General features: G+C 37.8%; 1 protein-coding gene across 1 annotated transcript in view; it reads right to left on the bottom strand.

The window, feature by feature from the left end:
• Positions 1–13,454, bottom strand: part of LOC115411287 (nebulin) — a 218,846-nt gene that overhangs the window by 143,148 nt on the left and 62,244 nt on the right. Inside the window, exons 44-47 of the mRNA XM_030123363.1 lie at positions 11,563–11,673; positions 10,699–10,809; positions 10,473–10,583; positions 9,041–9,148 (exon numbers count right to left, since the gene is read on the bottom strand). Of these exons, the coding sequence (XP_029979223.1) occupies positions 9,041–9,148; positions 10,473–10,583; positions 10,699–10,809; positions 11,563–11,673 (441 nt within the window). The remainder of the gene's footprint in view (positions 1–9,040; positions 9,149–10,472; positions 10,584–10,698; positions 10,810–11,562; positions 11,674–13,454) is intronic.

Raw genomic sequence — 13,454 nt, 5'->3', positions numbered from 1 at the left:
TGTAGAACTTCTGCGAAAGGAGAGGAAACAGACGGTGAGGAAAACCAGGAACAGAGGGAGGAGGAGAGAATATCTGATGACTAATGCGGCCTGTGGATGAATAACCAGCAAAAACATTCATTCATCGGCCTAAAAATAAAACGAGCTGCTGCAAGCAGAAACTCAAAACATGACAGAGAATAATATTAAAGTGAGTGAGGATTCACAGATCGGCTGCATGATGTTTAGTTTGATCAAATCCTGTGTAAAGAAACGTTACTGCAATCTAAAATATGGACAAACAGGTCTCATACGTCCACAAACAGAAGAGGATGATGCAGAAAACTGGGACATTTACGATTACATAACATCCAATCTCAGTGTTTACACTGCAAATACAATGATTTAAATGATTTACACTAAATCTAAAGAATATACAGTTTGGATAGATTAGATTAGATTAGATTAGATTAGATTAGATTAGATTAGATTAGATTAGATTAGATTAGATTAGATTAGATTAATTAAAACAAGACAAGAGCAGATAAAGGTAAGACAAGATGAGCAAAGACAAAATAAGACAAGGAAATACAAGATAAGAGGGGACAGAACAAGAAAAGAAAAAAAGACAAGACAGGAAAGGAAAGGAAAAGAAAAGAAAAGAAAGAAAGAAAGAAAAGAAAGAAAGACAGGATAAAAAGATAGAAAAGAAGGAAAAGAAAGAAAAGAAAAGAAAAAAAGACAAGATAAAAAGAGGACAGGAAAAGAAATGAAAAGAAAAGGAAGCACAGGATAAGAAAAGATAGGAAAAGACAAGAAAAGAAAGAAAAGAAAAGAAAAGAAAAGAAAGAAAAGAAAAGAAAAAAGAAAAGAAAAGAAAAGAAAAGAAAAGAAAAACTACAGGAAAAGAAAAAAGAAAATATATGAAAAGACAAAAAAGATAAAAGACAAGAAAAGAAAGGACAGGAAAAGAAAAAAGAAAAGACAAGATAAAGGAAGAAAACAGGAAAATAAATGAAAAGAGAAGAAAGCACAGGATAAGAAAAAATAAAAAATAAGAAAAGACAAAAAAAGATAAGACAAGATAAAAAAGAAGACATGAAAAGAAATGAAAAGAAAGCACAGAATAAGAAAAGATAAGAATAGAAAAAAGAAAAGATAAGAAGAAAAAAAGATAAGACAAGACAAGAAAAGGACAGGAAAAGAAAAAAGAAAATATAAGAAAAGACAAGAAAAGGCCAGAAAAGAGAAGAAAGGACAGGAGAGGACCCCATTAGACCAGACCAGATAAGACAAGTGGAGGTGGGACAGTCCTTTCTTGGTGCCACAGTGGGGACAGGGTCACAGCTGCACAGGTTCAGTAGAACTAACCCTGTGTTGTTGGGTGGGTTTCTGTGGGCTTGTGGTGCAGATAATGTGTCTGTGCGTTGGTTATACGCTCCAGTTAGCCTTTACACAAGTCGGTCAATAGACATGAAACCCATCAGACCCAGTTTAACCCCCCCACCCCCCTGTGACCTACACTCGGGGTTTTAACACGTCTGCAGCTGCTTCTTCTTCTGCATCATATGTTTCATTTTATGATAAAAATAAGAGGAAAATGAACACAGAGCAGAAGCCGCCGTCTGTCGCAGGGATAATCCCATCCAGTCTGCAGCCTCAGCAGCTTCACTCACACTCAGTCTTTCACTGTTTTAATTACAGTGGTGCAGGTCTGTTTTCAAGGTGAACACCACTGAAAATGCAGATATCAAGAGGGGAAAAATGATGTTTCTAAAGAAATCTCCCTCTTCTTCTTCAGCCTGTTAGTACCTCTGCCAGGAGGTATTGTGATCACTTTGCTTTGTGTTTGTTTGTTTGTGTGTTTGTTTGTTTGTTTGTTAGCAACTTTAGGGGAAAATTCCAACCATCTTTCCCAAATCTTCCCCACAGATAGGCCTAGGCCCTGGGACCAACCCATTACATTTTGGGCCAAGCAGGCCAAAGTTCAAGGTCACAGCAAGGTCACAAAAGCTACAATTTTCCTATCTGTCATCATTGAGCAATTTTTGAAAATTCATAAAAAAAAATTCAAAACGACTTCGATTAGCCTCCACTTTGATCCACCCGTAGCTTAGAACAATATCTTGTATCTGGCACAAAAATTGTCCACATCCACTGTGGAATGTGGACTCTGTGGACATTTACATTTAACATTGAAAATCCCATTTATGACACATTTAAAATTAGAACTCAACAAATATTGATTGGAATTTAATATAATTTGACAGACACATGACTGGTACCAAGCTTCAACTTTTCCTGCTGTATGGAACAACCTGGAAACTGTTGAATTTAAACAGAAATAGTCGATCCACACATGCACACCCTTCGGGGTGCTTGGCGGAAGTTTGCGTTCTCTGAACACTTGTTTAAAAGTTGTTTTCCTTCTATTAACCCTTTAGGCTCTGGAGTTTTTTCAACCAAAATAAATAAATAAATAAATACATAAATTTTCAAATCAAGATTTCAAACAGCTGTATGTTGGAAGTGTTTAGAAACAAAATCATACTGTAAATAAATGACAAAAAATTAGGTATGTAAATGTACTCATCTAATTTGCATATTGTGATGTCACAGGGCGGCGGCCATATTGGATTGTGTAACTTTTAGTAAAATTGAACTTTGCACATATTTGCATTGAAGTTTTCATGGTTTTTTTTTATTCATTTTATCCTTAAAATAAATGAAGTTAAACATTAGTAGAAAGTAAAATGCAGTAAGTTTTAGTATCTTTTTTATCCAAACAGCAGAGCAGACAAATCTGTCCTTATCTATCCAAACTAAAACTAAATAAACTTTACTTACTTCCTGAACCAGCTCAGGACCAACACCTTTAAACTGGATTTTCTTCTTCACTTTGAATAGAAACGTGCCTTGAAATGGTGTTAGGATTGAAGGGGCACATGTCCGCCATCTATTGGTGGGACGTGGTAGCAAGATTTGTCAACTCTATCTGGAGTTATGGTCTGTTTATTTCAGTTATGTTGACTGTTACAATATTGCGACTTTGACGCTTAAAATGATTAAAATTGTGTGCTTCTTGTAATTCATAAAACTGACAGTATATTTTTAGAAAAGATGCACCAGTTTAAAATTCTTGACACCAACACTGATATTCTGTTCTGTTTTTCCATTTACTTTTTATTGCTATTTATCCTTTTAATACAGAAATCATCATTATAAATACAGAATAGTTCCTATTTTAAAGAGTCCTTCATCCCATTAGAGATGGACACATAAAAACATACACATTTACTGTGTTAAGCCTGTGATATAATGCAATAAAGCTATTTTTATACTTATGAAATGACTAATAATGATAAAATATTTTTTGATAGGGGGATGACTAACAAAAATAAAATGAAGAAACATAAAGGAACATTGGCAAAAATTATTTTAGCCAAGAAATTTGCATCCTTTTAAATAACCTTAACAAATACTTTTCTTTTGTTGTTGTCAATATTGCACATGTATGTCTTATGGTAAATAAAGAAAAGTCATAAGTTCAACCATGTTATGTCTTGACTTCACAAACATGTAATAAATCGTGAATTTTCTATGAATATTTTGTCCGCGTCTCCTGGCACTAGTTTAGATATTTTTATTTCCAGATGAGTTTATGCTTCTTTTTTTCATGAGTGGTGGGATCTATTGACCGGCACTGTTGTTGTGTTGTCGTTGTGTGGTATTGTGGGTCAGTGTGCGTGTCCTCAGGCTGTGGAACACCACAACCACACAGCTGCCGTCGCTCTTCACGCCTCAGCACACAAAACAACACAACAACACGCTGTTGCCGCCGTCGCCACGTCAATAGGATCTATCCCATCTGGGCCGGAGGCAGAAACGTGAACCTGCTGCTTCTATTTAAACTGATCCGAAATCACACTCTTGTATACACTCTAGTGCTGCAACAACGAATCCATTAAATCGATCCAAATCAATTCTTAAAAGAGTTGGCAACAAATTTGGCAGTCGATTGGTTGGGTCTTGAGCACGTTTGTATTGAGGCATGTGCACACTGTGTAGTGTAACAGAGGAAAACACAGAGCAGCATGGCTGAGGCTTCAGATACTGGGACAGATTTTTAAAGCTAGGTTTACATTATGTTCCCAGCCCTGTTTGGCCAAAATACAGTGTGCCGTTTACATAAAACATGAATATGAAGGAAAAAATGGCCAAAATCCCATGGAAATCCCACGGAAATCACACAATGTCTTGGCCAAATGGGCTGTTGTGGCCACTGTGGGAACGTAATGTAAACCTAGTTTAAGATAGCCTACATGTCGTGATTACTTTAGCCTGCAAGCTAATTATACACTATCACTGTAATTATAACCAGTTTTATGTTAATGAACTAATGAAATAAATAAATAAAGATTGATTGATAACTTTTTCATCCATCTCTGTTTATCAGGCCACCAGACTAACGTTACCTATCGTTGACTGGAACTAATCCATCCAACACTAGTTTGATAGCCTATAACCGGAGCTGGTTGAAGACTACATATTGCTAGTCTCTAACCATAACAAGTCTACTTAACGGGCTTCTCGCTAACTAAACCTGAAGCCAGTGTGGGGATGTAATCATTAGTGACTTGTCTGCAGCCTATATTGCTTTGGGCTAAATACCGATCTTTGAGAATTTAGTCTTGTGTGTTTATCCGAGGAATTGATTAGTTATTAAAATAATCTACAGATTAATCAGTTATTAAAATTATCATTAGTTGCAGCTCTAATACACTCATATCATCAAATACTCAAAAGGATGCTATTGTCTAATGATGTATTTGTTATGGGGTATTGTACATTTTTGCTTGTAGGTAGAAAACTCAGACGCCCACACACCGTAAACTTCCACAGATGTTGCTGTTCTGACGTTTTAGATAAAACTGCGTATAGTTGACTGACGTTTCAGATGTTTACAAGTGGTTAACAACTCAATGGAATAAATCACATTATTCCTCTGAACTTCCCGCTTTAAGGTTAAAATAATCCAATGTGTCGCCAGAGGTAGAGAAAACATTCACTAAATGGAAATAGATGAAATCTGTGTTTGTCATTAATTACCTGATAAGCCTCACATTTATCAGGTGTTCATTAACATAAAACTGGAAAAACATTACATGGACAAAAGAATGTGGACACGCTGAATTCAGGTGTTTCTTTTCTAACTGGGGTCTGGGATACAAGGAGAGGTCTGTGCTCTTCAAGTGCTTTTCTAGTTTAAACTGTTATCATTGTTTCTAAAATGCCTCAGAAATGGTATTTACTTCATTTCTTTCAACATCGATTTGTTTTTTTTTTTATCCATGACTATGATTTTAAATGTTCTTCCTCTAAATTTCTTAAATATTTTTCCTGCTCTGACTGTAAATAATAATTTTCTACTACACCTAACCATCTACTTTCATCACATCTCACTGAGAAAGAAAAATCTCCCATTAAACTTTAAGGAAATATTGATGTTTTTATCTCAAATCCTCATGAACAGGACATCTTACAGCTGTAGACATGATGTGTCCCAATACTTTTGTCCATATAGTTTCTAGCATCCCTCCACCACCACCAGGATGTGCCTCAGAGAAGGAAGGAATGAATGAATGAATGAATGGGGTTGTGTTAACATGGTTACATACATGATATAGACAAAATTATGTGGACACGTTGAACTCAGGTGTTTCTTTTCTAACAGGGGTCTGGAATACAAAATGTTTTTGATGATGTTTTTATCTCAAATCCTCATGAACAGGACATCTGACAAACGAGCCCAAATAAAACTCCACCTCTGGCATAAACAACAGTATCATCAGCCAATCGGCAGAGTAAAATATTTTTAGTACTTATAATCCTACTATATAATACACGTTCTGTGTCCCATCGATGTTGCAGCACAGGACGGCATTTGTACGAGTGTTCCTCAGCCTTCACAGACCTGATCGCCGCCAAACTCGCCAAATGAATACAAACATTACCTGACTATCTACTAGGCATAATTTTATGTCCATATTCAAATGTTGTGAGGTATGCTGGCTGATTTTAGCCTCTCTCTGCTTTGAATTCTTCATCCCTGCCACCATACTCCATTTTCGGAAGTGGTTATGCTGCCGTTCATGAAATTTCTACTGCTAGCAGACGATGCTACAGTGTGAAGGCTGCAGTTCACTACCGCTGGATCAATATAATTGGGGATGCACTGATACCACTTTTTTCCAGACCGAGTACGAGTACTTACATTGGAGTATTTGCCGATACCGAGTACCGATACAAGTACTTAATAATCCCATTCCAGTTCTTAGTTCCTTTTGTAAATGTGCTTTATTGTCGTTGTCATTAGTCTGACTGGAACAAAGTGCTGCTACTGACATTTAATGTGTTGGAATGAGCGTTTCTCAATTAACTCACCAGGGGGCGTCACTCTGAATTAACCATACTGGACAAATACCACGAAGAAGAGTAAAATTTTTTGAGAAGAAGAAAAAAGAGTGAGTAATAACAAACATGGAGACGACAGAGGCAACACTAATGTGATACTAATGTTGTAGCGTTTTCACTGGTGAGGTTTAAAAGCTTAGCTTCAGCAGGAAGAGAAAAGAGAAATGAGCAATAAGTTTGGTTTTCACTTCTGTTGGCGGCGGTTTGCACCGCTCCGCACATCCGCTGGTATTCTCTGTCTGTTTACGCATCTGCGAGCACCTGGTAAACAGATGGAATGTACACAGAGGACGGACAGAACGCTACGTCTGTATCTGTCTGTGTCTTTAACATTACTGTCAGTCAGCGTTACTTTTATCACCGTCATTTATTTTGAAAAATCTCCACACTCTTCACACTCCACACACATTATTCCACCGCCACGTACCTGCTGCACTGAACTGAGAATGTCACACGGTAAGTGGTATCGGTGCATTTGTATCGGATTACTTTTACGAGTACGAGTACAAGTACACACACTGAGTATCGGAGCCTATGCCGATACTCGTATCGGTGCATCCCTAAATTTAATCATGCTTGACGGGCCAAACAAATACATGCGCTTCCCTTCATGCCTCACATGTTGGCTCAAATTATTACCTGCACAATGCACGATTACATGGTAGTTTACAAATGGACAGTGGTGGCAGACGAGTTCTACTTATCATGCCATCGTACAATGGCACCACGGGTACAATGCCGCTAGTATTAGTAAAATATTTTATCCTTCTAAGACCCAGCTATGGGTTTTCTGTCCACATTTGTAGAGAAGAGTTTCACAGCTTTATACAAAAAAAAACTTGTCCACTGCATAGGACATTCCATAAAAAAAAAAAAATGCATCTCAAAAAACTGTTGCATCATGATGTTTCCAATATAGGCAATTATGTGATTTTAAAAAAGCCAAAACTAGTACTTTCCTGGATCTCAGGAGGTTATGATGTGCAGGGTAAAAACGGCTCCTTCAGACTCACATCGCTCTGGTTCTTGGCGAGCTCTTTGGCGAACACCGTCTCGATGGTCTGGGGCATCTGGGCGTACAGACTGCATCCAGCCTCCTTCTTACCCTCCTCCCTGTACGCTTTCTACAACAGAAACACAGGATATACTGATGGGGAAAAGTGGGATTCACATCTTGAGTCTAGCGCAGAAGACCCTCATAGGATGTGTGTCCCAGCTAACAGGAGGTCTACAGAACCCCCTTCAATGAGACCTGGTGTCCACGGAGGGTTACAGGATGCATACAGGTGTGTGTTGGTGGTGTTACCTCGCTGCACAGCTGAGTCTGTTCTTTGGCGTGTTGTGTGTCTTTGGTCTGAGGCAGCAGAGAGTACAGACAGTTGACCAGGTCCTTCTTACCGGCCTCTTTGTATTTACTCTGAAACACAAAAACACAACAGCTGGATAAGATAAGATAAGATAAGATAAGATAAGATAAGATAAGACAAGAGTAAAATAAGATGAAGATTAGATAAGGAGAGACAAGAGAAGACAACACAAGACAATGTGAGATGAGATGTGAAAAGACAAGGTGAAACAAGAGAAGACAACACAAAACAAGTCAAGATAATACAAGACAAGATGACAGGAGATAAGATAAGATAAAACAAGAAAAGATAAAGTAAGATAAGATAATGTAAAACAAGAGAAGACAACAAAATACAAGTCAAGATTAGATAAAACAGGATTAGATAAGACAAGATAAGATGAGATAAGATAAGACAGAATTAGATAAAACAAGATAAAACGAGATAAGATAAGACAGGATTAGATAAGACAAGATAAGATAAGATAATGTAAAATAAGAGAAGACAACAAAAGACAAGTCAAGATTAGATTAGACAGGAATAGATAAGAAAAGATAAGACGAGATAAGATAAGAGAAGGGCAAATAAGACAAGACAACACAAGACAAGTCAAGATTAGATAAGACAAGATAAGGTAAAGGATTAGTAAGAAAAGTTAAGATGAGATGAGAGAAGATAAGATAAGGCGAAACAAGAGAAGACAACACAAGACTAGTCAAGATTATACAAGACAGATGACAGGAGATAAGATAAGACCAAAACAAGAAAAGATAAAGATAGTGTGTTGATACAGTGCAACAACAATGAGAAGACCCACAAAAAACAAGCAAGTCAGATAAGATTAGATAAAATGAACTAAGACCAGGATATATAAGACAAGATTAAAACGAGGATGAAACAAGATGGAGGATGAGTCCACCATGGGGAAATATGCAGTGTAAGGACAATAGGGATAGGGATAATATATTCAAAGTATGAAATTAAACGTAAAGATAACAAATATATATACGTTGTAACAAATACATAAAGTAAGCACTTAGTAGGAACACCAACAGAAAATATAGGTATACGTTCTATTAGTGTTCTACCTAAAGAGTAAAGTGTGGAGTATTTAGTAGTCTTTGATATTCTAACCTGAGGGTCATCTACTCTATAATCATCTGTGGATGTGGAGGTGTGAAGGTCCACAGTGGACCTCAGTGGACTCAGTGGACCTCTGTGACCTGTGGACCTCTACTGACCTCGCTGTGAGTCTCTGCCATGTCTTTAACAAACTGCGTCTGCAGAGTCTCCGGCAGCAGCGAGTACAGAGTGTTGGACAGATCCTCTTTGTCCTTCTTATACTTCGACTGAAAGCCAAACAAGAAACAGAAGGTTTTTGGATTATTGTTGTTGCACCGGTTCAGCCTCTTGGACCCCAAACTCACAGGACATCCTGCTAAAATAAAGGTTACGTCATTCAATAAAAGCGTCATGTGTTCACACTGATGGTTTTAACCTTAACCTGAAGACGAGCAGCAGTTTGAGTGTTTACGAAAATAAAAGGACTATGTCAGCAGTGAACAGTATTAATACAGTATTAGTACAGTATTAGTACCTTATTAGTACAGTATAAAAACAGTATAAGTACATTATAAATCCTATATAAGTACAGTATTAGTAAATTATTAGTGCAGTATAATGCCGTATTAGTATCTTATTAGTAGAGTATAAGTACATTATAAATGCATTATTAGTACCTTATTAGTACAGTATAATGCAGTATGAGTACAGTATTAGTACCTTATTAGTGCAGTATTAGTGCAGCATTAGTACCTTATTAGTACAGTATTAGTGCAGTATTAGCACCTTATTAGTGCAGTATTAGTACCTTATTAGTACAGTATTAGTACCTTATTAGTATAGTATTAGTACCTTATTGGTGCAGTATTAGTACATCATTAGTGCAGTATTAGTACCTTATTGGTACAGTATTAGTATCTTATTGGTGCAGTATTAGTACCTTATTAGGGCAGTATTAGTACCTTATTAGTGCAGTATTAGTGCAGTATTAGTACCTTATTAGTACAGTATTAGTGCAGTATTAGCACCTTAATAGTGCAGTATTAGTACCTTATTAGTGCAGTATTAGTACCTTACTGGTGCAGTATTAGTACCTCACTGGTACAGTATTAGTACCTTACTGGTGCAGTATTAGTACCTTATTGGTGCAGTAATTAGTACCTTACTGGTACAGTATTAGTACCTTACTGGTGCAGTATTAGTACCTTACTGGTACAGTATTAGTACCTTATTGGTCCAGTATTAGTACCTTACTGGTACAGTATTAGTACCTTATTGGTGCAGTATTAGTACCTTACTGGTGCAGTATTAGTACCTTACCTGTACAGTATTAGTACCTTATTGGTGCAGTATTAGTACCTTACCGGTACAGTATTAGTACCTTATTGGTGCAGTATTAGTACCTTACCGGTGCAGTATTAGTACCTTGTTGGTGCAGTATTAGTACCTTACTGGTGCGGTATTAGTACCTTACTGGTACAGTATTAGTACCTTATTGGTGCAGTATTAGTACCTTACTGGTACAGTATTAGTACCTTACTGGTGCAGTATTAGTACCCTACTGGTACAGTATTAGTACCTTGCTGGTGCAGTAGAGTCGGTGTTTCTCACCTCACTCTGCAGTTCTGACATGTGTTTGACAAACTCCATCTCTTTGGTCTCTGTCATGTGGTGGAAGACGCTGCTGCTGACGTCCTGTCTGCCCTTCTGCTTGTATTTATTCTGAAAAAAACAACACATGTGATCCTGAAACCAGCGCACACCCGGACAGGAAGTCACCCTTCAGCGGCCGACCGCTCTTCTCCTCTTCTACTGGAGGAACCGCCGCCCGTCTCACCTCGCTCTGGAGTTCTGTGACGGCTTTGGCGAACTTCACCTCCTCGGTGTCCGGCAGCTGAGAGTACAGCGACGAGTTGAGCTGCTTCTTCCCGCCTTCTTTGTACTTCACCTGGAGGACGACCACGGCCCACGGTCGGTTAGATCTCACACCACGACAGAAACACAACAAAACGCACTTACAGGTCATATTGCACCTCCATCATATTGAACATTACAGTTTGTTTTTGCACCGTTTTAAACTCCATTTTAGGGGTTTTCACCCATAAATACACAAATTCTGTGATTCTTCAACAGTTAAAACAAACATGAGGTGACTTTTCCAGACTTTAGTTAATTATTGAGTTCTTTTTCCTCATATGTTTACCACTTTAATCAAATGAATTATGACTGTAAACACAACTTTTACAACTTTAATGTCAGAGAATTTCCTCCTTAATTTGTGAAGCTTGATTTTTTCTAAATGTATGACTTAAATCTCCTACATTTTTTACTTTTTCTCACATGGGTCAAAACACGGTATTCGAAATCTCTCTGCTGGGACATTTTAGACACAATCTGACAGATCAGTGTTGCTAAATGACCCACATTTTTACTTTTAAATTCATTTTTTTCTTAAGTTGGACCATAAGGGATTATCCAATTCAAGGAGCTACTTTATATTGAAATAAATGTTGGAATGACAATCAATTAAAGTTCGCTCTCTGATGGGATATTACTGTGTTTTAAATTTTCAACTACAATCTCACCGAATTTCAGGTTTTTTTTTTTTTTCTCATAAATATTAAGTTCTTTTTTTTCTTGTGGTTTTACACAGGCGTTCTTGGGCTGCTCATGTGTTATCTGTAAACGTGCCGTACTCTACCTCGCTCTGCAGCTCGGTGACCTCTTTGGCGTGAAGCGTCTCCAGGGTTTCTGGAAGCTGGTGGTACAAACTGCTGCTGGCCTCCTTCCGACTCGCCTCCTTGTACTTGGTCTTAAAAGAACGACATTAGCCGGACGTTAGGGCTGTCGGTTACTAAACGGTTAATGCAGTATTTCAGTTAAAGCCACTGCATTAAAGCTGAAAGTCCAGACTTCAGTCACATCTGACTGGTTGATTACAGATCCGCTGTGGTGTCGAACTGAGCAAACATTACATAATAAGTGTCGCTGTCAGACATCAGAACTCTACTAAAAGTCCTATTCAGTGTCCACATCCACTTGTGAAAGATATACGTTAAATCTTGATCAACTCCACAATATGTGATAATAATCTGTAGATATAAAAGTCTTAGAAAGGGTTTTCAGAGCAGACAAACACCCTGACAGGAGGTCCATTTAGAGTTTTGACCCTCAGGGTATTGTCATCAGATGGTCGTCCGTCTGTCTGTCCATGTATGTGCAAAAACTTTGGCATGTACCAGTGGTTTTCAACCGGGGGGGGGAGCAGATAGTCAACAACAATGATAAGGTGAGGGGAGCCACTTTGACTGTCTCGGCTTTATCGACACATCCTCTCCATGCAGGTCTAGGGCTGGGTTAAAAAACTACAACAACCTTAGATCGATTTCATTTTCATTTTGCGTGATCGAGTAATAGTAGATGAGATCGATTTTTCAGAGCAGGACCGTGAGTACCTGACCCGGGTACCGCCGACGCAGGAGCACAGGATGGGAGGGAAAAAAAATCACGTACTCACTGGCTATTAGTGCAAAGGAGATGCAGCAGATTCATCCCATGTGAAAATGCAAGTCAATAAAAGTAAGTAAGATGTATTTATTACCAGGAAATGGTTAAAAGTAGATGAATGGATTGGAACTGTTTATGAGATTTATGTTATGGAGAAGATTTCTTTTTCCCTCAAAGTTGAAAAAGAAAACATTCATAAGATCTGGTCCAAATGTTTGACAGCGTATTAGTGCCACATAAGAAAATAAAAACGCTTGTCACTACAAGAATAAAGTTGTTATATTTCGAGAATAAAGTCATTATATAATGAGAATAAAGTCGTACTTTTAAAAAAACTCCCTATGTAACGAGAATAAAGTCGTACTTTTATGAGATGAAATCATAATATTTTGAAAATTCGACAGTTTCCGGTTTTACAGCGAACACAACAGGTGAGGCACACTGGCTCCATCTCGTGAGCCCCTGGGGGAGACGGGGCAACTCAGTCTCACTTGTGGTGGTTCTGGCGGGTGGGGAAGGGTGGGGAACACTTTGGTATCACTAAATGAATCTGAATCAATCAATTAATACTGAATCGAATCAATATCAGATCAAATCGAATCATGATTAATTGATTCAGAACCTTATGAATCCAAATGGAATTGATTAAGGAAAGTGGTCATGACACCCAGCCCTTTACAGGTCTGTCTACTTCTAGAATTATGTACTGAGGTCAGAGTGGGGACAGACTGGGGGAGGGGGGGGGGGGGGGGGGTCATCCGGCACATCTGTATGTGCAAAACAATAGCCATGGACTGAAGGCTGAGGGTTTTCAAGTGTGCACACGTTAAGTTTTGTTTTATGATCAACCTCAAAAAGGTTTAACCCTTAGATGCACGACCCCTGTTAAAATCAATGTATTTTTATGACACTTCTGTCATGTTAAAAATAATCATTTGTATTATATTTTGGTCCAAAAAAAGAGTGATTTCATTTTTGAAATATTTTTATTTTTCAGTTTTTAATATTTGCAACAATTTCAAATAGTTTTTTTTAATATTTTGAAAATTTGAAAAGTAAAGCATATATAGTAAATAATATATAGTA

Source organism: Sphaeramia orbicularis, chromosome 20, assembly GCF_902148855.1.
Source record: "Sphaeramia orbicularis chromosome 20, fSphaOr1.1, whole genome shotgun sequence".
Taxonomy (NCBI): Eukaryota; Metazoa; Chordata; class Actinopteri; order Kurtiformes; family Apogonidae; genus Sphaeramia; species Sphaeramia orbicularis.
Note: the sequence above shows the minus strand (reverse complement) of the source record. Positions and strands in the feature narration are given on the sequence as shown.